This window comes from Phytophthora cinnamomi (genome assembly GCF_018691715.1).
Source record: "Phytophthora cinnamomi strain GKB4 chromosome Unknown Contig17, whole genome shotgun sequence".
NCBI lineage: Eukaryota > Oomycota > Peronosporomycetes > Peronosporales > Peronosporaceae > Phytophthora > Phytophthora cinnamomi.
In genome coordinates this window covers 396107-421518 of record NW_027150950.1, presented here as the reverse complement: position 1 = coordinate 421518, position 25412 = coordinate 396107, and the positions used below count along the sequence as shown (strand labels likewise).

Below are 25412 nucleotides of genomic sequence, written 5' to 3'. Positions count from 1 at the left end.
ATACAAACTCCAAGTCACCGCACTTCAACGGAGGCGGAGGATACCATTCCGCACTCATTCGCAGATCAGCCACCGAGTGCGCACTCGAAAGCGAGGAGTGTTGGTCGTCTGCCGCCTCGCCCCCCGTCGAGCCAAGCTGCTGCTGTTCCTCGCCAACCGCTCGCCCACCATGCTCGGGGTGCTGGGCGTGGCGCTGCTGTCCGTGTGCGTCTCGCTGTCGCTGTGCGTGGTGCCGGCGCTCGCGCGCTTCACGATCTTCCCGCTGCTCTCGGGGCTCGTGCACAAGTTCGCGGCCGCCTACCTGACGGACAGCATCCAGGTCGAGTACGCCTTCGGCTCCTTCGAGGTGCGCGGCCGCCGCGGCGCCGGCGTGCGCTCCGAGCTGCTGCGCGGCGTCACGCTGTCGCTCTTCTTCGTGCGCCTGCAGAGCGACTTCCTCAAGACGCTGGCCTTCGCCAAGCAGGGGCTGGCCCCCGTGGCGCTGCAAGGCGTGAGCGTCAAGAAGGTCACGATCCACCTGGCCACCACATGGAAGGTGGTGGTCAAGGTGGACGGCGTGGCCGTGGACGGCCGCATGGTGGACCCCAACGTCGAGGGCGTCTTCGAGCTGCAGGACGCCGTGGCCATGAAGCTCGTGGACGCCGCCAACTGGCTCAACCTGCTGGTGCTAGAGCGCACCAAGACGGAGCTCCGCCAGAAGCAGGAGGAGGAGCAGGCGGCTGGCGCGCCGCCCAAGACCTTCTCCTTCAAGGACCGCGTGCTGCAGCAGATCGCGGCGCAGGTGGACGTGCATGTCAGCAATGTGCGAGTTGCCATCACGGGCCTGACGCCCGGCGCGGCTGCTATTGATGGACGGGACGACGAGACTGAGGAGAAGGACGACGAAGAGGCAGAAGTGGCCACGACCAGCTCCATTCCCGCCGTGCTCAAGCCCACGCGCGTAAGCTTCGCCATGCAGTCGTTCGACCTGCTGACGGACGTGCTGCACGACAACGCCGAGGAGGCGATGCAGCTGGTGCTAACGTCGGACGAAATCAAGGTCGAGCATGACGTGAGTATTAAGGGCATGAACATTTGCGCAGCAACTGTGGAGGAAGGAGAGGAAGACGAAAAGACGGCTGTGGAGAAGAAGGAAGACCCGCTGAAGGATAACGGCGGCGTGGGACCTGGCGAGACGCCTCTGCTGTCTTTACCGGGACTGGACTTGAAGCTGAAGGTGCCTCCGATGCCAAGGTTGCTCGGTATTGTCGAAAACATTGCCCCTGTCCCATTGAAACACCGTCTTGCGCAAGTTGAGCTTACATCGGCCTCGATCAATAACGTCTCGGTTACCCGTGAGCTGCTGGTTGGTGTGCTGCGCGACCTGTTCGTTCCGTACACTGACCACCAAATCTTGGTGCAATCAGTGCGCGCGTTGGAGCATGATGAAACCGTTCGAAAGCCGCTCTCCCATGAAGACGAAGCCTTTTACGTGGACAACTACGACCAAGTGGACACTAACAAGTCGCTATCGTCACAGGAGAAGAAAGACCGCAATGAGAAGCTTCACGCGCTTGAAGCTTCGATGACGCTGAACAAAATCCTGAAACTGCGCAGTCGTGCAATTGGGTTAGGAAAATACTACCGTCGTACCCAAGAGGAACTATCACTTGCGGATTATGCTGCAATTGTGCAGGAAAATGCTGCCAAGCCAAGCAACATCATGTTTAGAGCCATGCAGATCGCGCTGCGCTGGGACAACATGAGTATTGGTTTTGTTGAGCGCGGCCGTCAGGTTGCTGAAATGGTGGTGGTCGGCTTCGGTGTCAATGTGCGCATGTTTGCGATTGCGGAGGGTGAGGAAAAGCAGAAACTTGATGTGGATATGGTGCTGGGCCAGGCAACTTTCGTGGTCAATGTGGGTTCTTCTTCTCTGAGCCCCGTTTCTCCGACTGCCAAGCTGATGTTTGCCGACTTCAGTAAGGTAGCGGCAGACTCGGACGCTCTGACACCGCCGCAAATGCTGACAGCCCACGTTAGCCAATTTGAAAACGGAATGCAGGATGTGCGTGCTGGTGTGAATAGCGTGAAACTGGTGCTTTCATCGACCGCGCTAGAGCATTTCCTGCTGTACGTGGATCGATTGAGTACGAAGACTACGCAAGTACTGTCGACAGCGCGTCCTCCAACAGCATCCGTCGGACACTCCGAGTCATCGCCTGCACCGGTGCAGGCCGCACAAGCTGAGGTTGAGACGGTGACCAAAGAGGTGTCCATGTCGCCGTTCAGCTTGCTTGGTGGAATGCTACTGAACCTTGATGTGAACATGAACGACTGCCACATCCTTTTGCTTCCTACCGAATCGTTCTCTAAGTCGCTCTTCACGGATATCAACGTTGAAACGTGGCAAAGCGACTACGCGGTCGATTGTCGTGTGGACATCCCAGCAACACTAAACATTCGCATCGAAAGCTCCAAAGTAAAGGAGATGATGGAGTTCAACGTCCACAGCTTCAGCATCGGAGCACAGTACGTGGAAGGGGCTAAAGAATTGGAAGCGATCTTGGCTCCAACTGCTGTTGTGTTCCAATTCAAACTGGAACAAGACACGAAAGACCCCTTGATTTGCCACCAGAGCGTGATGATGCACATGCCAGATGTGTTGCTTGCAGGATCGGACCTCAGTTTGTCGCTGTTGGCATCTTGCGGTGAGGCTCTGGGCAACATGCAGACGACAACACCGGATCAAGCTCGGCTTCGCATGGAAAGTCGTATGAAGCAAGAAGAAATTCGGCGGCAGGCGGAAGTTGATGCTGTCCTCGATCGCTTACACCGACTTTTTAACGAGATCGATGCGAATGGAAATGGTCGTATCGAGTTGGGCGAATTGCTGCTACTTCTTCGCCGTGTGAAGGTCGGAGACACTTTGCTGGAAAGCGAGCTGGAGTATTTTGTGCGTGAGCTGTTTAAGGAGATTGACCAGGACGGCAACGGGTTTTTGGAGTTCCAAGAGTTGCGTGCGTACTTGCGTGACGACTTGCTGTCGGATGAGGCGGCAGCTTCAGATTCGTCGGCAGGAAATGGCAGTAATGCTCTAAACGGTTTCCTCAACCTGCGTGGCAATGAGTACCACTCATTTGAGGTGATCAACAAGATGTGTGAGACGAAGATAACATCTACTGAGCAGCTCGCCGAATGGATCAAGCGCCCTGCTTTTGAAGGGCGATTCTGGGAACTCTTCGAGAGTGAAACTCGCGTCTCGAATCATTCGTTTGGCGATCAAAACCCCTTGGAAGTACAAAAGAAGCTGGTTCGCCTGTTAAAGAACTACGACGCTGCTAACCTCATTTGGGACGCGTTGGTATTGCCCACCATGGAAGACAACTGCACGGATCACGTCATTTGTGAGTGGCTGTTGCAGCCTTTTACACACTGCGGTGGTATCAGCGAATATCAGAGTGCAGCGAAGGTGATCGCAAAGAAGAAACGTGATGGCATTTTCAGCGCAGCTCTGGAAGAGGCTGAGCATCTGGTGAGCAAGCTCACGCAGAACATAAATCCAGTTAAGAAGGAGCTGCAGTTTACCACGGACGTGAAGATGGGTAACCTGCGGTTTGTTCTTACAGACACGGAGCTTCCTGCTCGCTTCTGCCGTGGTGACTTTGTCGTGAAGGATGTTAAGATGTCGATGGACTTGGCCGGCAAGGAAATTGACGAGATCGGTCCTGTCGATTGGGTCGGCTTGGCAACCTCTGGTAACTCAGAGTGGACGGTGCTTTTCGGATTTAAGTTGTCATCATCCTGCTACAGTGATATCGCGAACGATATGGAAAATATTATCGAGCCTTGGGAACTGGTTGCTGGCATTTCATCTGATGCTGGCGAAAACGGCTTCTCTGTGTTGATGGAGGCTGCCAAGCGCTTCCAGATCAATGTGACTCCGAGTGTCTTAAAGACGTACCGTGCTTTAATGGACGCGCTCGATGGTGAAGCCCAGCAGAACGCTCTGCAGAAACACCAGGATAGCTTTCAGAGCACGGCAGCCGCGAAGAAACACAAAGACACCGACTGTCTTGTGCAAAACTTTACCGGATGCAAGGTCTCATTGAAGCTGAATGGCAGCGACGAGATCATCACCGTCGAAGCACACAACCGCGCTCATATTGAAAATGGAGCTCTCAAGGATGGCGAGGCTACGCTGGACTCCCTTGAGATCGACCAGTGGGGAACTAGCAAGACCGCAGTGAAGTTGCCATCTTTTGGTAACGTCAGCATTGGTGTTAGTACGGCTGAAGTGGCCCCGTCTACACTGTTTGTCACGGTATTTTCGCGTTTGGAGAGCCCGAGACGCCAGCTCATCGTGCTGCGATCGAATACATATTTCTGCAATCACAGCTCTGAATGCTACGAGGTGAAATATTTGAGCCTAGGCAGTGAGGGAAGAAAGGCCGTGGAATCTCCCGTGATCAAGCTGCGGCCTAATGAGCGTATCTCGCTACCGCTCTCACTTCTTATGGGTATCACTGAGTTTTACGCTCGCCCTGAAAACTACGGACACTGGATTGTGAAAACGTCGCTGAACAACGATGTTCTAACCTCAACAGAGGCAATCAAGGAACTCGATGAGCATGAAGCTGAGCGTGAGGCCAAAAAGAAACAGCGCCGAGGAGGTACCATTGTTTACGGTGAAACCGAGGAAACATGTACCAAGATTGTCAAGCAGTTGATGCCGAATATGATCGTGCGTCGCTGGTATCTGCGCTCGCACTTTGAATGGGAGTTGGCCCTGTTGCCCCCCTTTGTGGTACGCAACTCACTACCGTACGAGATGGAATACCGCTTTATCGAGTACAAGTCGAGCTCGTCGAGGGATATGAAGACCGAATTTGCAAAGGTGGAAAAACTTCTGCGAAGCGAAAGTTCACCGGAGCCGTCCGACGGAGTATTGAGTGGTGTGGTAGAATCGGGCCACGATACCGAGGTGTCCGGTGTGTCTGGGGGCTATCCTGGATACCTATCTGTTCGTCTGGTTGCGAGGAAGCACAGTACAGGCAAGCACGTGGCTTCACCGTGGTCAAAGCCGCTCTTGATGATGATCCACAAGGGTGTAGAGCAGTTCACAACATCTCGAGAAAGTGTGGAGGCTGACACAGGCCTCGAGTTCAATATTGATCGAATTACACTTCCTGGTTACCCTCGGCTCGTACGGTTTTCAAGCCCCTACTGGATTGTGGATAACACCTCGCTTGCGTTTGATTTCGCATCAACTGAGCCTGGTGCAAAGCGACATTCATTCAAGGCCATGGACGTGTGCTCGCCATTCAGTTACCCGATCATGACATCGCTACCGCAAGACCGTTTGAGCTTGAAGCCACATGCGAACCTCAATCGGCGCCCAGTGGCGTGGGGTGCTCTTGGTAATATGCCGGAAACGGCGTACAAGGCTTCTTCGGTATCGGAACATGCTGTGAAGAACGCTGAATGGTCGGAGCCTGTTAATACGACTGCTATCAACACAATGGGCGAGGTTGTGTGTGGACCAAGCGTCTTTGGCGTGAAGATGGAAGGTTTGTACGGTCTGTTCGAACCGGGTGTATCACTTACGTTAAGCCCGCGGTACTTCGTACAGAACCGTTTGAACCAGAAGTTGTACATCCAGAGTTTCGCATCGCAAGACAATGACCCCCAGAAGGTCGATGACATGTTCCACAAGCGAAGTGCTGAAGAGGTGAAGCAGTTGCATTTGTCGCTGGAGGATGACCAAACTACGCCACTGTACCACTTTGGGTCTTTGAAGAAGGGCGAATCTATTGAGCAAAGCCAGCGTTACATCTCGTTCTCATTCTCAGAGGAATGGGGCACCGACGCTGACAAGAAGAACTGGTCGTTTGCTATTCCGATCAACACGGCAGGAGACCTCTACCTCCAAGTCTACTCGTCCGTGCGCCAGCGTTATCTCATTTGCCAAGCAAGTGTGCAAGTCGTGGACATGTACGTGTATGTGGTTCTGACGGACGTTTCTTGTGCACCACCGTACCGTATTGAAAACTACACGCCCTTCTCGGTGGACTGCGCACAATTGGGCGAGTCCTCTATCTTCAGCAGCGGGCAAAAGGAAATGGCTGCCACGGTCAAACCTGGAGCATGGCACGCATTTGCCTGGTTCAATCCGCTGTCAAAGGAGCGCCACATTGAACTCCGCCTCTCACATTTGGATGCTCCCAAAACACAGACAAAGAAGTACGACATCGACTACGTCGGGTACCTGGATCCTATTACTATGTGGGTGTCGCGGGATGGCGAGAAGCAGCGTGCTGTTGAATTAACCGTTCAAGTTGTCGTTGAGGAGAGTACACGCGTGCTTAAAATCGCGGAGAAGGAGTTGGAGCTGAGCCTTCTGGAAAACCAGGATTCGGAGGGAGAGGGTGATTTCCAGCACCGACGGATGCTTTACGCGTCTTCATTTGACATCGCGTTTGATGGCTTTGGCTTTTCCTTGTTGGATGGGTTCCCGCAAGAAGTGTTCTTCTCGTCGGTGGATGTCATCAAGGTGCAAAAGGCGCCTGCTTCGCTGGAATGGACGTTCTCAGTGTTGCACTGCCAGGTGGACAACATGTTGGCGACAGCAAAATTCCCTGTAATTATGAACCCAGTGAATGCCGGCTATAGTGACAAGTCGGTCGGCAAGGAACCAACGCCGTTCGTGAAGTTAGTGCTTGATGCTGATCTGGAAGCTCGCGTGGGAACGTACAAATTGCTCGAGTTCAGCCTGAGTGACCTCGCGGTCAAAGTGGATATCGATTACTTGGTCAACCTGGTGAAACTACTAGAGCCGTATCTGGTGTCTGATGCAACGATGGCTCACCGCTCACGTTTAACGCTAGAGCGTACACTTCAACGCCGTGCGCCACCGATGCCTGTCATGCTAGTGACGGAAGAGGGCGGTATTCAGACGGATCTGGTGTACTTCGACATCTTGCGTATCTCTTCACTGTCCGTGGATTTGGAGTATTCGATCACCCGTAAAGATATCGTATCATCTACGGGTGGTGGTCACTCAATGATCTTCGGTTTCCTGAGCCAAGTTGTCGGTCTTATCGGATCAAACCTCAGCGGCTCGCCGACATTCAGTTTCAGCGAGATCGTGATTGTGCGTTGCTTCTCCACAAAACAGCGACTGCAAAGCCAGCTTATCGCGAATTACGTTCAGCAAGGAGTCATGCAAGCGTACCGCCTTGTTGGCAGTGCGGACATCATTGGCAACCCTATTGGTCTCGTGGAAGATTTGGGCTCCGGGGTGGTCGAGTTCCTGAAGATCACGAAGGGTGAACTGACGGGTGACGCCCAAACGCGTGGTGAGGGAGTGAAGGTGCTAGGTAAAACTATTGTGAAGTCTGGTGCATCTTCTGTCGCGAAGATCACAGGCTCGCTAGACAAATTTGTCGGTGAGTTTGCCGACGACAGCAGTGCCAGTGCATCTGGTGGTGATGATTCATCCTCCAACGACAATGCTGGGCTCAAGTTTGCAAAAGATCTTGGCCGCGGATTCACTGGTATTTTCACGAAGCCGGTCGAAGGAGCGATTAAAGGTGGTGTAACAGGGCTTGTCCAAGGCACAGTGCAAGGTATTGCAGGACCTGGTGTCGTTTTGCTTAAGGGGCTTACGTCTACGTCTCACAGTCTTGCGTTGGGTGTCCAGTCCACGGTCGTGGATCGCTCTCCGTTTGGTGGCCGCCGTCGCAAGCCGAAGCTTGTGGAGAACGGCAAGTTAATCGCGGAGTTTGACGAAACCCACTACAAGCCCACATTACTGAGCCTGGAAGTACTGGGTGCAAACGGACTGGACTCGGACAAGTCGTGCGACCCGCTGTGTGTTGTGCGCGTGGACGGTGTGGATGTGATGAAGACCGCAGTGATTTACAACACGGTCAACCCTATGTGGAAGGAGAAGACCCAACTGGCGCTAACGGGTGAAGAGAACGAAGTTCAATTTGTTGTGAAAGACTCTTACGGTGGCACGGTGGCGAAGACTGTTGGCAAGTGCATCCTGAGTATGGAGCAACTCCAGGACGACTTCAAGCCACCCGAGTATTCGTCGGACCTGGCTCAGTGGGTGCATACGCAAGTGAAGCCTGGCAACACGAAGAAGAATGTGAGCCACGTAATTGGAGAGAAGGATTACCCTCTTGTTATGTTGAAGAAGAACAGCTCGAAGGCGAATCACGCAGCTTCGCTAGGCGATGAGAAGCACCAGGTTCTCGTGACGGTGGTGTCTTTGCGGGACATGGCGGTCACGAGCTCGACTGGCGGTGGCATGCTCGGCCTGGGCAACCTGGGAAGTAGTACGCCAAACATTTCTCCCTACATCTCGGTGCATGTTGGCAAGACTGCCAACCGCACGAACACTACCAAGATGTCGTTCGCGAAGAATCAGAAGAAGGAGCAGGTGGGCAACGCCTCGTGGGGCGAGAGCTTCACGTTCCCGTTGTCCGCGAAGGAGCTGCACCGTAGCGGCGCTGACTCGAGACTGGTGGTTTCTCTCAAGGACAAAAGCATGCTCGTTGACGCGCGACTCGGGTCGGCAACACTGGAGATCGATGCGTCGTGGATCAACTCCCCCGCGACGACCGAAGAGCTCGTGCTGAAGGACCAGTCCGGGAAGTTGGTTGGCTACCTCACCGTGAAGGTGGAGGTCACCGGCTCCGCCACGTCGTCGCGCTCGCTGTCCATCCGCTCAATCGACTCTGCCGGAGACATGGCGAACCTCCCCCCTGACGCCGTCAAGGCCGGCACTATCCGCGTGTCCTGCGACTTCGAGTAAGGTGTCCGCAGCCGTTTTTTTCATTTTATTTTGCGTGTAAGTGCTAGTATCCGTCCGTAGCTGGCAAGCGACAGCTCAACTCAATAATCCTTTTGCCAAGAACTGCAACTCGTTGAAGTTGATCTGTACCGTACCTATGCGAGTGCAAACACCACACAATCGCTACACAATATGAACCTACTTCAATAGAGGGCGTGCATAACGGTTCATCCGATCCGCCCCATGCTGCTCGCTCTGGTGCCTGTCCTGCTGCTCTACGCACCCCTCGGCAGCTCCGAAGTCAATGGGGAGGGCGTCACCTCCCCTGTGTGGGAGGACGACACCCCCGTTCTCCACAACGTAGTCCAACCACACATCACCACCATGTCCTTCGAAGTCCTCCAGGTATCAATTGTGTCAATACTCGAATGCCTCCATTCCATGCTAAACACGCAGTTCACCACCGTAAATTCCCCACCAGTACAACCTATTCGGACGGCCGTACGAAGTCTCGTACGACGGGCAAAGCGAGCGGCTGCAGCGCGTCCCCGAGTCGCTGAACGGCATCTCGACCGCCATCGACGTCGTGACGTTCGCCGAGGCAGACATCAAGCCGCAGCGGGACGAGATGCTCGCGCAGTTCCGTCGGTTTGGGTTCAACTACTCGACGACGGTGCTGCACGACCCGGACCCATTCACGAGTCTGCTGAACGGAGGGGTCATGATCGTGTCCAGGTGGCCGATCATCCGAGAGGTACAGCACGTGTACCGCAACGCGTGCCACTACTCGGACTGCTTGGCGGCCAAGGGGGTCAAGTACGCGCGGGTGATCAAAACGGTAAACAACACGTCCAAAATATTCAATGTGTTTGCAACGCACATGCAGGTAGGGAGGGAGCACTGTTGTGTCGTGTTGGGTTGGGAAGAAGTTTCTCAGTGGAAATGTGATGGAGTGCAGGCTTGGTCTACGGCTGAAGGTCGATCGGATCGGATTCAGCAAGCCAAACAGGTGGGGTCGTGCACTAAGCTTTTCTTGGCGTCGTTTGTGCATGATATTTAGCCTTCGTGATGGACAGATGCGCGACTTTATCGACGATGTGGGGATCCCGGTTCATGAGGTAGAATACACTTGCTACGGGGATAATCCTTTTACTTGTTCCAAGCTAACAACTTGCTGCATTAAATTGTAGCCGTTGATCTTTGCAGGAGACTTCAATGTGGACAACCACACCTTTCGGGATGAAGTTGCGCATTTGGTCGACCTGCTCGGAGCCCACGAGCCTTGTCAAATCGGCAAGCAATCCTTCACGAGCGAGTACGTCATGATTATCTGAAGGCATCGACCAAGTGTGACGAGCTAACATGTTGCCAATATGCCAGCCCTCACACGAATGTGTTGGTCGGTCGTGACGGGGCTGCCATCAGCAACAAATGCTCTGCACAATACGTCAAGAACTGGGGACCACCGCAGGTTGGTTTTAGTGCTAAGATTTTTCACGTCCAGTAACATCATCACCTCGTGATATTTACATTTTTCTTTCTTACGTGCAGGATGGCATCTTCCACCCGTCACTGCTTACCCGTACGACGTGCGGGATGCACTCAGAGGCTGCCGATCTTAACTGGCTTGTGTTTGTCGAGCCCGATACCATGTGCTACTGCCCGTGCTGCCCGTTGGAGTGGCTAGATTACGTTCTGTATGGCAAAGGTACTTCACCCGGGAAAGTTTGGTGGTATAAATTTTGATCTTATCCGCATTTTTGTTGCTCGTCATGCTGTAGCTCCCTACCAGCAACCCAGTGTCGTGCCAACACTGGAAGCCTACGTGAACCAAGTTCCTCACTTTACCGTTGACTGGACTGCTTCGGAAAGTAACATGAAAATGGCGCTGATCGACCTCTCCGACCACTATCCGGTATTGGGGAAGTTTGAGTTCCCGGTGACCCACGGCAAAGGAAAGGATGATGATCCTTTGACGTACCATTTGGACGGTTGCTCCACGGATGACGACTGTCATTTCCGCAATTTCCGCTGTTACTGCAGTGGCCCCGACTGCTACTTCAAGGGCAAGCGTACCAATGGTTGGGACTTTGACTCGGAACACCCCATCAACCGCAACTGCTTGTACCAGAAAACCTCTTTTCGCTGCCTATGCGGGCCGACATGATGATTGCTGGAGATGGCGTCTTATGAAACAAAATAAAGTATAGCTTGTGGAAGTTTTTCATGATGCATTTACTTTCTGCTCGGCGCCATCACCCGATGAGCTTCATTTAACCTACGAAAGTGTGGCAAACGGGTCGTTGCCAAAGTTTTGCATTGGTGCCTGCCTCTGCGCCGCGTTCATTGGAGTCGCTGTCATGAACGGAGAAGCTTGCTGTCCACCAAATCCTCCATAGGATTGCATCGCATTTGTTTGCGGGCCTCCGAAACCCATAGGAGAAGGTGCCATACCGAAAGCACCCGTGTTACCGACCGTGTTGTACGTCATCGGTTGCGCAGGAGCCATCCCGCCGTAAAAGCCACCAGGCGCCTGCGCCGCGTTGTACGTTGTTGGGAATGATACAGGAGGAGGAGTCGGCAGAACCTGAACCTTCTCCTTGGGAGCGAGCTGCCGAGCCTGCTCCAGAGTCTGGTAGCTCTTGGCGGACCGCTGCACCGGGTTCTTCTCTTCGGGTTTCAAGTTGAGGTTGACCATACCGGAGGACCACAGGTCTCCAGCGTCAGCTTTTTCCTCCTCGGTTGGCTGTGGCTCAAGCGTCGTTTCCACCGGTGGCGAGGTCTCCTCGACGGGGGCAGGCGTGAAGTCCAGCCCAGACAACATCGATGTGATATCTTGCTGGAACGGTTGCTTAGCTGGCATACTCGGCATTGAAGTGGGTACCGTAGACATCGAAGGAGGCATGGATGACACCGGGAATCCGTCGGAATCCGTGAAGGCAGGGAATGCAGCAGAGGCGGTATTGGTCGCCGGAGGGGGGCTTTGCCACATATCGAAGACAATGGGAGCCTCGGCAGCAGATTTGGCTGCCTGGCGGGGTGGTGAGGGCGGAGGATTAGGAGATGCAGCCACAGTCCTCGCACGCTGACGCGACTCCGGGGCTAACGAAATATCAAAGGGGGAATATGATCGTTAGTGTGAGCATTACTCCAGAGTATGAAAGCACCAAGAACGCACAGATGTAGTCTGGTTTCGGATGACCGCAGGCTTCGCAGATTGGCGCAAGCGGCTTCTCGTTCACCAGTGTGCATTGAGTGCACTCCCAAGGCGAGAACGAATTCTCGCGCGACGAGTTGAGACTGCCGCCATTGGAGTTACCACCAGTAGGGTAGCTGCCGTTGGAGTAGTTGTACGTGAACGAGCTGTTGCGGGACCCAGAACCTCCGTTCGATGTTGTGCGCGTGGCTGACGTCACGACGTTGCCCTGCGGCTTCTGGAACTTGGTAGGGTCCAAACGATCGGGTAGACGGCGGAAAGACATTCCATCGACGATCAAGTCTGTAAGTTCGTACAATGTGTAAGTTACAACGTTATGGTAGTGGCCAATGACTACAGAAATGTTGGTGACACGCACCATACATGTCGTTGAGGTCCACCGACGGTTTGATGATAATGTGCACGCAGTGGCCTCCTGCGAGGTTGAAGACGTAGTCCCAGTCGCCAAAAGAGAGCTACCAAAGGGTAGGGAGGTCAGATATCTGGAGCGGACAATCTAACAAACGATAATGAGACCCACCGACTGCGACGTGTACTTGACGATGCCATCCACGCGCAGCACCTTCTTGCCCGACGCCAGTGAGTGCGTGAGCGAGATCTCGAACTCGCGGCCTTCCTCGACCTTGAGGCGCCACACGACGCGCTTCTTGGAGCTCTCGATGGTCTTGCCCACGTTGGACACGTTGTAGTAGAGCGCGGCGGCCCTGGCGTTCGTGGCCTTGACAGTGCCCCACTGGCTCTGCCACGACATGTTGGAGGCTTGAAGGGCGAGGTGTCTGCGCTGCTGCGGCGAGGTCTTTGGAAACTATAGGGCGGAGCGGCTGAGAGCTGGTGACCAAGTATAGGGGTCGTTACGAGGCCCACGAAACTCCCCGCGCTGGTGATGGCGCTCCACCATCGAGTGCTGGGAGCATTTATTAGTCAGTTGCTAGCGCGTTGATGACATACACGCGATTGCGGGTCCGTGTCGAGCGCTGTTCCGTCGTCGCTTGCATTATCCTTATCAACCGTCTTCGATCACTTCTCAGTCTCCCCAGTCTCGTCATGGGCAACCGTAGCAGTACCAGCCTCAACTCGCGCCCGTAAAAGTGCCCGACAACTGGGACGCGTCCAGCATTTCGTCGCGAAAGGCAAGTCGTCGTCGTCACAGGAGCCAACTCGGGTATCGGCTTCGATGAGCTGGCGCGCAAGGGCGCAGATATGATATTGGCATGCCGCAGCGAAGCAAGAGGCAAAGAGGCCGAGAGGGAGATCCGGGAAGCGCTGGGGTCGACACCCGGCGCTGGCTCCGTCGAATTCAAGATGCTGAACGTGACCAGCCTGGGCAGTGTCCGCAAGTTCGCAGACGAGTTCAAGGCGACGCACGACCGGCTTGACCTACTCATCAACAGTGCGGGTGTAATGGCAGTCCCCGATGCCAAAGCTGTGGATGGCTATTATACGAGCGTCAATTCGCCTGGGTCACTTCGCCTTGACAGCGCAGTTGTTCCCGTTGCTGAGGCAAAGCACTCCTCCGCGTGTGGTGAACGTGGCCAGTTTGGCTCACACCGTGGCTAACATTGAGCTCCTTACTACCGGGTCTGGGGTCATGCGCACCAGCGACCAAGGCTACTGCCCGACGGAAGTGTAATCCGAGTCGAAGCTGTGCAACCTGCTCTTTACCTTTGAGCTGGATCGACGGCTCCGTGCTCGGGATGAAGCAGGCGTGGTTCCCGTCAGCTGCCACCTAGGGTTCACCGACAGCAACCTCGCCGTGGCGCTTGGCCTCGAAAAGAAGGGGCTACCTAACTGGTTTCCAGTGGCGCATTGGGCAGTACCTGCCGTTGACGCAGAGCGCCTCCGTGGGGGTTTGCCCACGCTACAGCACCTGATGTCCAAGCGCTGACTATTACGGACCGGGGAACTACTTTGGGATCTGGGGATACCCCAAGCGTGTTCAGCCGAAAGTCTTTGTTGAAAATGAGTCGATCGCGAAGGCGCTGTGGGAGGAGAGCGAACGACTGATGAAGGGCACATTCGACACCTGAAGGACGCGTTGGTGTTGAGAACTTGACGGTTAGCTGCCGGCTAATAGCTGCTAACCTGTACTACGATGTGATGCAAAATCAAATTGTAAAACGAAGAGGCCAATTGCCGCAGCAAGAGTCAAGTCATGAAGTAATTAGTCCGCGGCAGACAATAGCAAGATGTTAAAAGTCATACAACCCGCTGCGGTTTGAAGAGAGCATTTTCTCGTAGTTACTTTTCCGATCTATACTGTACTTGTTTTCGATAGACTGTGGCAACCAACTTCTCTTGGAGAAAGCAAATTGAATTCTGACAGCTTAAAACATGTAGAGCTCGCTAGGACAGCTCGCTACGAGGCTCACACCGGGGCCTCCATGAAGTACAGGCGCTTCATCAGCTGCCATCCTGGGTGAAGCCGCCTCTTGAGATTCATTACAGATTCCTTTCATACTCCTGATGTACCTTGAGATGCAGTGAGATTCACATCAACCTGACAGACAGCCTGGTGAGAATCTTGAGCACAGGCTGGCGTCAGTAGCAGGATTCGTTTGAACCCATTAGCAGGATTCGTTTGAACCCATTCCCCACACCGCCCACCAAAACGAAGTCCACGCTCGGTAGACGAACCTTGTAGACGAATTCGTCTACTGCACTTCAACACCACACAGGTGTCGCAGATCAGTATCATCTTGGTGACTGGCATACTCTTTCACCTTGACCGGGACGTCCGCAAGCATGACAGACAACGGCTCCCAGGAGTCTTCAATGGATTCCAGCCCGATCCAAGATACTAGTAGCTCATGTCGCCGAGTCGTGTTGTTGAATCGATGATTGAGGATGCTCTCAACACCCAGCACTAGCCCTTGGCTCGCCACATGCTCGACGAGCTCTTCATTGACCTCAAGACTGGGGTCATGGTAGTACTTCAGACGCGACCCGTGCGCTTCGTGCAGAGCTTGCGTCAGCAGGTGGCGCACCATGAATGAGTGCGATTTCGCTTCAACCACTTGAAATGGGCCTACCCAGCGCACGAGCAGCTTGCCCTCACCGAGTCTCGTGTCAATTCGACTCCACAGAACAAAATCGCCGACAGAGAAGTTACAAGTCGTTCCCTTTTTGCGAGCTTGCTGATATAGCCTCCGTCTCTCTTTGCGATCTGCAACATCCATGTGCATGGAATGAAGGCTCTCACGCAGCCGATTGAGAAAGTCCTCAACGTTGCTCAGGTCGACTTCCTGCAGCGGCTCGCCGCTATCAGGAAACAAGCAGGTGTCGAGCGGGGTCGATGCCGGGAGCCCAGTAAATAGCTCCATAGGTGACTTGTTTCCAAGCGACACCACCGGTGTCTGATTCAGATTAGCTTGGACCACGGGCAAAAGGTACTCCCAGCTACGTGTATCGAGTCGCAGCTCGAGTAACAGAGCACGCACGACTTGCAATATGTCGCGATTAATCCTCTCCACAGTTCCGTTAATCCAAGGCGTGTAGACGGGCACAAAACTCTGCAGACCACGCAGTCTGGTCGCGAGCTCCGCCACGACAGCACTACGGAAATGACTGCCATTATCAGTGGACCATTTGGCGGGGAGGCCAAAGCACTTGTGCCAGTCCAAAATTGCAACCACTGCGACGTCACTCGTTGGAGCGTCGCAAGCGACAAGCTCACAGTAGTGCGTAAGCTAATCCTTCAATACCAGAACGTACTTGGTGGTGCCATACGCTTCTCCCATCGTGAGATAATCCATGTGCAGCACCTCATTGCGCTTGGTGGCGGTTTCAGTCTCTGACCACGGGCGCTGAATGAGCTTGCCGCCTTTGATGTGTTTACACAAGAGGCATCCATTCACAAAGCGCGATATCACAGCGCTCAAACTCGCGATGACAAAACGCTTCTCGAGCTGCGTCGTCATGGCATCAATGCCACGGTGTCCCTGGATTCCACAGTGAGCGACGACCAGGATCCGAAGCAGCAGATCTTTCTCTTGCATCGGGATCCATAGTTTCCCATCGACGTACACTAGTCCGTCACGCTCTTCGGCACCACTTGGCCGAGCACGATTGTGGTGAGACTGTGCAGTGACAACCGCCTCGAGCGAAGGCCACTCAAATGCTTCATCCTGCAATGGTCTGAGTACGCTCGGCTCTCGTTGGCTGCGGGTCCTCACCGCCTTCACCTTCACCAACGTCTCAATGTTTCCCGCACTGGCCACCTCGAAACCAAGTCTGCCCAGTGGTTATCTTCTCCGTTGACGTGCTCAATAGTGTAGCGGCTCCCAGCTAGCTTCATGGCCCAACGCTGGAGTTTACCGCGCACGTGCTTCTTCAACTCGGCGCTTGGACAGAAAATTTGGATCAGGTTCGCATGATCCGTGTAGATGCAAACCCAAGCGGTCTCTGTAGCAAATAGTCCAGCTCGGACACCGCGTATACCACCGGGTAGGCTTCCTTTTCAACAACAGACCATTGTAGCTGCGACCCCTTGAACGACCCGCCCTTGCACACAAGCAACTCATGACTCTGCTCATGAACCGGGACCCCATCCTTCCAGCACCTCACTTGAGTTAGGATCACTGCCAAGCCACGATCCGATGCATCTGTGCTAAGGCAGACAATCGCTTCATCATCACCGAAGGATAGCTTTGCCGAACTACCCAGGCGCTGCAAGAAAGCCTGGTATGCAGCGACCTCATCGTCACTCCACGAAATCGCCACACTAGCGGCATGGCGCTTCCGACGGCTATGGCCCTTCATGACATCATCGAACTTGGCTTGCAATGGAGCCACCGCTCTGCCATAATCAACCACAGAATCCCGGAGCCAATTCGCAGCGCACAGGAAGTGCTGCAGCTCCGCAGCATTCTCTGGCAGAGGAAGAGAGGTCAGACCTTCAACTCGAGCAGGGTCATGCGTCACCCCTTGTCCATCGATGATCTTTCCACACCACGATACAGCATCTTGGTAGATGGTGCTCTTCCTCAAATTCAGCTTCAGGTTGAGTTCTCGTAGTCTTGGGAAGAACCGCTGCGAAACCTCCAAGTACTCCTCATGAGAACCAGCGTACAAAACGACATCATCCACGTAGACAAGCAAATGGTCGTTGATTAGATCTGCAAATGCAGTCTGCATAGTGGACTGGAAATGCATGGCTGAATCCACCGCACCTTGGGGAACTCGTGTGGGAGTAAAAACGCCCTCGTCCGTCTGAAAGCTGAATGGCTCCCGACTGTCCTCGTGGATAGGGAGCTGCCAAAGTCTTTAAACATGTCGAACTTGCCCAACGCCTTAGTGCCCTTCACACGCTGAGATACAACTGCAAGGTTCGGCACGCTTGCTGCAATCGGCACAGTCATGCTGTTGATAAGGCGGTAGTCACATGTGATGCGAAATTCTTCTCCATCCGCATTTGGAACTGGAATGGCAGCACTTGCCCAGCGACTGGCATTGTTCGGGAAGATGTAGCCACTTGCAACGAGCTGCTTGACATAGTTACTCGTGTAAGTGCTGGCCAGGGGCGAGTAGCGTCGCGGCTTACAGCGAACAGGCTGGCTACCTTCCTTCAACTGCAGCCGATAGGGCTCGACACGCGCGGGCTCTCCTGTTCCCACACGAATACTCCACACATCACGGTAGTCGCTGACCACACGTCTAAGTGTAGCCATGTGCTCCGGTGAGAAGCCATTATCACCTGCGTTACCGACCAACTGGTCGAGCAGCTCCTGCACCTCTGCTTCATCATCTTGACCAGTTACGGGATTGTCCGGGAGGCCATCATTCTCCTCGCTATACACACCGCTGCTGCTTTGGGCAGTACCTGCCGTTGACGCAGAGCGCCTCCGTGGGGGTTTGCCCACGCTACAGCACCTGATGTCCAAGCGCTGACTATTACGGACCGGGGAACTACTTTGGGATCTGGGGATACCCCAAGCGTGTTCAGCCGAAAGTCTTTGTTGAAAATGAGTCGATCGCGAAGGCGCTGTGGGAGGAGAGCGAACGACTGATGAAGGGCACATTCGACACCTGAAGGACGCGTTGGTGTTGAGAACTTGACGGTTAGCTGCCGGCTAATAGCTGCTAACCTGTACTACGATGTGATGCAAAATCAAATTGTAAAACGAAGAGGCCAATTGCCGCAGCAAGAGTCAAGTCATGAAGTAATTAGTCCGCGGCAGACAATAGCAAGATGTTAAAAGTCATACAACCCGCTGCGGTTTGAAGAGAGCATTTTCTCGTAGTTACTTTTCCGATCTATACTGTACTTGTTTTCGATAGACTGTGGCAACCAACTTCTCTTGGAGAAAGCAAATTGAATTCTGACAGCTTAAAACATGTAGAGCTCGCTAGGACAGCTCGCTACGAGGCTCACACCGGGGCCTCCATGAAGTACAGGCGCTTCATCAGCTGCCATCCTGGGTGAAGCCGCCTCTTGAGATTCATTACAGATTCCTTTCATACTCCTGATGTACCTTGAGATGCAGTGAGATTCACATCAACCTGACAGACAGCCTGGTGAGAATCTTGAGCACAGGCTGGCGTCAGTAGCAGGATTCGTTTGAACCCATTCCCCACATAGACTTAATAAAACAGCAGATAAACACTAAATGAACCTGTAGTCGCATATTGCCGATACAGTACTCGAGCAAAGATTTAAGCCACCAGAACCCACACACCAGGCTTGAGGCTTGCTCCGGATGGGATGCCTGTGGCTATCCGACCCATTTCGGGACCGGGTACTGATACCCCGCTTTACACTATGAGGCATTTTTCGACACTTGGAGCCTCCAGCCTTCCCAACAATCCTACACCGGGGTGCGAGTTGGCAGGACGGACCACTCCACGAATTGGCTGCTCGTCCAAGATATTGCCTATCTCCGGCCTCCGTGGAAAGTCCCGCACTCGGCGGGGATCGATCCCGGTACCTCCCGGTCTCCGCGTCAGGGTTTGACCACTGGCCCACGGGGATCGGTTACAGTACTGGAGCAGAGCGTACCAACGGTACATGAATATCGCACTGGACGTAATTCACACTAGATCTCATGAGTAGCTCGTTTGAAGATTAAAGTTGTTCTACAAGTATTACAATGTTTGTTGGTTTCGTTTAAGTAAGGTGAGGTACAGTACAGTCATTTAGTCCAGCTAACGACCAAGCAATGCCCGTTCCTCCGATGCTTACAGATCATCGAGAGGGTTGCTATCTACTCTGGTGGAGTGGCAGCAGATGCACACCTACTAAGGCATGTCCATGATAGTGGTGGAGGCCCGGCCGAAATCCTCCCTATCCGGATTGTTGTCCACCCAGTGTTTTGCATCCGCTCACATGATTGTTGGTTATGCGTAACACGGGTGAATTCGCGCAAACCCGCATATTGACAGGACTACCGCTACATCGGACTACTCAAATGTATCGAGATGGCTGCCGTTTTCCCTCTGACTTGTTTAAGTGGCAAGCTTCTCTCGGTGGAAAGCGCGTGTAAGCTGGAAACAGGCCGACCGGATGGAACGCCTCGTCGCCCACTCATCAATCCGTTGGCGCTTTTTGGCCGGTGTATGGTCAACTAAGGTCTCGTTTCCATAGTAATCCGCAGCGTCATACTTCACCAATATGCGTATCAAATGGACACAGGTGTTGAACTTGAAGCACATGTTGCATTAACACGTTTGATGAACCAAACCGACTTGCCAGCCCCAGCGAGGTTGGTGGAGGACTTCCATTCCTGCATAATTCACCCCCATCTGCGCAGACACCGCTATTCCGTCTTCAGTGGTTCATCAGGAACTCGTAGGTAGCCAATCCCCGCATATTGAAACTCATGACCAACGCCACCCACACTTACCCTATCGGCAAGTGGTTTTGCGTGATGGCGATCAGCAGTCAAAAGTCGCTATTGCTTCGTATGAGGCTCCGGGGACGTGCACATCGTACACGGAACGATTTAGCATTTTTAGACTCGGTACTTGAACGTTCCAGGAAGGCGGCGGCTTCGTCTGGTCGCACGCTTTCCACAACCAGGGCCCACACAAGTGAACGAAGCATAATCGGTAGCGTAGCAACCGCTAGGGTTTGTTGTACATGTACGTCGACGTTTTCTCAGGCTTGAGATAATACGTTTTTGAGTGTTAAAACGTGATTTAGTGTGATTATGGCGCTCTGTTCCGTGCATACCGGTATCCACTGCTGCCGTTTGCTCTGCCGTGTATTATACAACTCAACGACTCCCGCATGCAGTGTGTTCAGATGATGATGAAAACGTAAACGTACTGGCTCAGAAGCAATCTGATGTCAGGTACTGTATTACTTATCTAGCAAACTAATTACGCTTTCACTGTATCCCCATTAGAGGCATGTACATGTGTTGTACTCTAATCCTTCTGAGCTTTCTCGTTTTTTTGTTTTTTGGCTTGTCGCAACGCACTACACACGTACGTTTTAGTCATCGGTCAGCATAAGCGATTGTCGTTCTCACGGAATTCGAACACCAAGCACCAGTGATTGCCGTTTACATCTGTATTCCAGTAGGCCCCGTACATGTACGTGCAATTCATATTACAGCAGTTTTGGCTCAACTTTCTCAATTTGAGGGTGACCACCCTGTCAACGTATGAAACAGAACTACGCTCACTTCCTGATTTCCTTGGTAACAAGAAAGCCAGCTCCTCGATCCCAAGGCAATATTCTCCATCACCATGGTGTGTATCCCCAGTGCCTCCCTCCTAATTGTTGCCCTCACGGCAATCCAACTGCAACCGGCCGCTGCTGCTTCGCTGCAACTCGACCCTTCCACCAACAGCTGCAGGCTGGAGTCCGCTTTCAGCAGCAACTTCGCTACACTTGAGAAGTACTTCGGCTCCGCGATGGAGCGCAAACTGAAGAACCTGCCCACGACTGCTTTGCACAGTCCCTCCCCGTGGCCCGGCCCAGCGTGGCCTACCTTCCAGGACAGCATCAACTTCGAGTGGAACCAGGGCCAACCGAGCGCTGCCGAGAAGTATGCCAACGCGTTCGGTCTAAACGTCGCCAACTTCACGGACAGTGTGTCGGCTCAGAATGGTATCTATTCATTGAACACCTATCCCAAGTGCACCTCGGATAAAGAGTGCGCTGACTCCGACGCCGTCTGTGCTAAACGTGCCAACGCGACGACAGGCTACTGCATCCCTACGTGGTTCGCTATGGATCATGCCTGGATTTCGGCTGCCACCTTGAATCGGAGCCTACTTGTCCCGTGACGTTCAACGGTGTGACTTTCCAGCCCTTGGATATCAAGGCGTTGATCACGGAGGTCTACGATGGCGTTTACAACGACCTACCGTATGCGTTCGCTGGCTCCCGCTACAACGGCAACAACGATTCTATTGATGCCTTCGGCCACCACACGGACTACTCGTACCGTGACCTTAACCCAGGATTCTTCCACGTCGTCGCTACCAACCTCCTCGGTCTGTTGAACAGGACCTTCGTCATTGACAGAGCTGCTGGCTACGGCGTCTGGAACCAACCAGTGGTCGGCTTCAAGGTGTACGAGCAAACAATCGTGAGCACGGAAAAGGCTGCTAACACCTTTTACGGGCTCAAGGCATACCCCTGGAACGAAAACGCCACGAGCATCGTGTACGTCAAGTCTCGTTTGTCATGGGTCGAGCAGTCGGAGATGAATGTCGGGATCATCGCATCAGGTCTGATGGCGAACTTCACGGGGGGAGCCTACTACGACTACCTTCTTGAGATTGACGAGCACGAGGAGATCATTGGAGGTGGATGGCTCTACGGGTCGAACGACAATCACCCAGATTTCTTGTGGTTCATAACGGCGAAGCCGCCAGCTGAGACCGTCACCAGCTACGGCCTGAGCTACGCAAACGTGACGATGCTTCTTGAGAAGTCTACGTCGTGCTCAGGTACGGATTCGGCCTAAGGTGATGGCGCAAGAGTAGTCGGGTCCTGTACAGGAAATATCCGGAGGGGAGGGGTCGGAAGTTGTTTTAGCTTTAGCTTCCATGTCCTCATCCGCTTGATGCGTCTTACATATCTTTCCAGTAACGATAAGAAAAGAGACCACGGCCGCACAGTACTTTCGAACGCTTTTTCCTGGTATTAATCGAGGTTACGTCGTGGTACACAACTCTCAGTACATGGTATAATCTGCAAATTGCAATTTGGTGGACAAGTTGCTCCAAATTCATTGCTTACACGGTATCCGGATACTCAAAACCTACACTTGCGGCGAAGAACTCGACAGCAGCCGCAGAATCCGCTCCGGTCTATCGCGACCGGAATGCTTACATCCTGCTTTGACGTTCGTCGATCATTCGTCGATACGCCAATTCAAAGCACGTCGATGTTCTCGTCGCTCATACACCACGATCGATTCGCTTGTTGTTCAAGCAATCAAGCAAGCTTTAGGCGGAGGCGGGGGTGGGGACGCCGGCCTGCACGACGTGGGCGCCGTCGCCGATGCGCGTGAGGAAGCTGGCGGGCTTGGGCAGGTCCGAGCCGAACTTGTCGGCGGGGTAGCCGGCGTCCAGCGTGTCCATGAGCTTCTGCGCGTGCTGCTGCTGCACGAGCGCCACGATGCAGCCGCCGAAGCCACCGCCCGTCATGCGCGCGCCGAAGACGCCCTCGCAGCCGCGAGCCGTCTCGACCAAGTAGTCCAGCTCGGGCGTGCTCACCTCGTAGTCGTCGCGCAGAGACTCGTGGCTCTCGAACATGAGCTTGCCCGCCTCGGCGTACTGGCGCGCGCGGATGTGGTCCACGGCGGCCACCGTGCGCTCGTCCTCCGTGATCACGTGGCGCGCGCGGCGGTACACCACCTCGTCGCCGAGCGCCTCGCGCACCGAGTCGAGCGCGGGCACCGTGGCGTCGCGCAGGTGCGTCATGGCGGAGTAGCCGTGGGTCTGCAGCGCCTTGACGGCCGCCTGGCACTGCAGCACGCGCTCCTTGTACTCGCCGCCGTTGAGCTCGTGCTTGACGTTCGAGTTGCACACGACGATGACCACGTCCGGGTCCTGGAACGCCACGGCCGTCGGCTCCTTGGTGCGGCAGTCGATGAGCAGCGCGCAGTCCTTCTTGCCGCACGACGAGATGAACTGGTCCATGATGCCGCACGGCACGTTGCAGTATTCGTGCTCGGCTGCCTGGCACAGCAGCGCCTTCTGGATGGCCGACACGCCCTTGATCTCGAACAGACTCTCGAGGAACGTGGCGAAGCCCACCTCGAGCGCCGCCGAGCTGCTCAGGCCGCTGCCGAACGGCACCGTGCTCACGATGGCCGCGTGCACGCCCAGAGGCTCCCGGCGGTTCAGGTGCTTGAGGTACTCGGCCGTCACGCCCTTGGGGTAGTTGCCCCACGACGGCTGCGTCTTGTCCAGCTGCTCCGTGTTGTCGGCCGGGAACTCCAGCACCTGGCCGGGGAAGCTCGCGGACGCCAGCTTCGTGGTGGCGTCGGGCGCGCGCACGCCCACCACCACCGTCGTCTTGTCCAGCGCCAGCGGGCACACGAACCCGTCGTTGTAGTCCGTGTGCTCGCCGATGAGGTTCACGCGGCCGGGCGCCGCCGCGATGGTCAGCGCGTCGCGCGGCACGTCGGCGTACTGCTGGAAGGTCGAGTAGAAGAGCGTCACGGCCTGCTCCACGACGTCGACGTTGTCCGATCCGGCCATGGCTGGGGTGGTGTGTCTTAGGCTGCTTGGGGTGTTTGGTGCTTCTTGGGCTTGCTCGCTGAGGAGGCAATTGCAAAGTGAGACCAGAGCGGAGAGCGGCTGTGCTGCGTTCAAGTGGATACCTGCAGTGCCAAGTACAATGCCACTGGCATTGCCAGCCATGGCGCTGACGCCGAAGTCGACGGGAGCACGTGGACGCGGGAGCAAAGAGCTGCTGCCGACGTCAACGGTGCTTGGTCAAGTTGAAGAGCAACTGTGGGCGGCTGATGCGTCGCGTTGTGTCAAGCGACAGAGCTTAGTGCCCGATTAATTGGAGAAGAGGTTATACGATTATAATAATAATTTATATAATAGTGAATGAATAATGCAATGATTAGTAGATATTCAATTAATTGTGAATTCAAACTTCAACTTGGCGATTGACGTTGGGTCAGTGCTTGTTGCCTCTGTTCCTGAACATCCCCACCGCAGCCACACCGAGCGACGGAGATATGTAGACACCTCGTCCTTGCGGATTGATGGCAAGGACACTCTCGAGCCCTGCACTCGCTCCGTCCAAAACCTCGATATGTAGACGAAAAGCATGCGTGCCTCTGCAACTTCAAACACAGCTACTCGAGCGCGCGTGGAGGTCTTACCCTTGCACTACGTCACGGCTTAACTCAAGCGGAGCACCACCTCAAAACTGAAGCGGCGGTAAGCCTTCCACAGTGGTGCTGCAGTATGGTGGTCGGGACGCGCGTGGCAGCGGCTATTCAACGAGGTGGGTCCACGACCAAAACCTCCGAACGGTGAAAGATCTCAATCTTAATCTCACCTGGTGTAACTAGATCCAAAGCGGCAAAGACTTATCGCTACGGGCTCTACACGCCATTGATTGCTTTTCGTGCAAGTCTGGGATCATGCACACCAGCGACCAAGGCTACCATCCGTTGGAAATGTGCTCCGAGTCGAGGTGGTCAATCCCTCAGGGCAAAGCACCGGTCAGCGACAGCAATCTTGTTGATATAGGCTCGTGAACTTGAGAGCAACCTTAATACTAGGGAATAACCCGACGATGCAGGCCTTCTTCTGGGTCTGTGGCGGGCTCTACGCACTTGAAGGCGTCGAAGCTTCAACGAGGGTATCTGGAGATGACATCCCGCTGTCAACTGCGGAGGGGATGACGCTCGCGGTCTCCAAGCAGGGGTGAAACTCTGCCAAGTTCAACACCGTATCCATCCCCATGCAGCATGCCACGGTTGACAAGCCCTGTTAGCCATACAATGGTGCGTGGCGACCAAAGTACACTCTCTGTTCCTGAAAGAACTGGGGGGGGGGCTGGTGGCGGCAACTTCAGGAAGTTCGTCGTCGAGCAACCTGTCAGCAATGCTGACGCCCATATTCGCGTTAGCGATAACTTCAAGAACTCATCGTTGTTGTCGCCGCGGCGCCAGTATACTGCAAAAGGGAAATCCGGTCGGCCGTTGCACCTTGAGCTCGGAACCTGACGCCCCGGCGACGTAATTTTGCAGCGCCGTGGCCGGACCTCCCTATCGCTCCGGTTTGCAGCATGTGCGTTGGCGCTTTCCCGGCTCTGCTTGCGGGGGGTTTACAAGCGGAGCGACTAGCAAAGTGACGGTGTTTGAAGTTGCGCCGTTTCTTTCGTCTGCATGCAACAGTGCCTTATATTTTGTCGCCAATCAGTCCCCAACTTCAAAGCTCCCAAAAAACGTACATACGTCAAAGTTTGCACCATTTTCTCACCTATAGCGT

The 25412-nt window shown here is 54.3% G+C and overlaps 4 protein-coding genes across 5 annotated transcripts; 2 read left to right on the top strand and 2 right to left on the bottom strand.

Annotated features, from left to right (window-relative positions):
• Nucleotides 1-169: 169 nt before the first annotated feature.
• IUM83_04620 (Vacuolar protein sorting-associated protein 13a) lies at nucleotides 170-8800 on the top strand (the record flags this gene model as incomplete). Of its 2 annotated transcripts, none has more annotated exons than XM_067928711.1 (1): nucleotides 170-8800. In XM_067928711.1, the coding sequence occupies one exon, from the start codon at nucleotides 170-172 to the stop codon at nucleotides 8798-8800; it is 8631 nt and encodes a 2876-aa protein (XP_067796156.1). The 2 variants fall into 2 exon arrangements, with proteins under 2 accessions (XP_067796156.1, XP_067796157.1); XM_067928710.1 differs by having other exon boundaries at nucleotides 6593-8800.
• Nucleotides 8801-9022: 222 nt separating this feature from the next.
• Nucleotides 9023-10946, top strand: IUM83_04619 (uncharacterized protein; the record flags this gene model as incomplete). The annotated part of the gene is made up of 8 exons (XM_067928709.1): nucleotides 9023-9184; nucleotides 9261-9665; nucleotides 9738-9788; nucleotides 9856-9897; nucleotides 9970-10094; nucleotides 10160-10250; nucleotides 10331-10487; nucleotides 10561-10946. The coding sequence occupies 8 exons, from the start codon at nucleotides 9023-9025 to the stop codon at nucleotides 10944-10946; spliced, it is 1419 nt and encodes a 472-aa protein (XP_067796354.1).
• A 111-nt stretch (nucleotides 10947-11057) lies between these two features.
• On the bottom strand, nucleotides 11058-12747 carry IUM83_04618 (uncharacterized protein; the record flags this gene model as incomplete). Its single annotated transcript, XM_067928708.1, has 4 exons — nucleotides 11058-11881; nucleotides 11958-12278; nucleotides 12355-12451; nucleotides 12517-12747. The coding sequence occupies 4 exons, from the start codon at nucleotides 12745-12747 to the stop codon at nucleotides 11058-11060; spliced, it is 1473 nt and encodes a 490-aa protein (XP_067796026.1).
• Nucleotides 12748-22397: 9650 nt separating this feature from the next.
• IUM83_04617 (galactokinase) lies at nucleotides 22398-23657 on the bottom strand (the record flags this gene model as incomplete). The annotated part of the gene is made up of 1 exon (XM_067928707.1): nucleotides 22398-23657. One exon carries the CDS (start codon nucleotides 23655-23657, stop codon nucleotides 22398-22400), a length of 1260 nt encoding a protein of 419 aa, XP_067796030.1.
• Between the last annotated feature and the right edge of the window lie 1755 nt (nucleotides 23658-25412).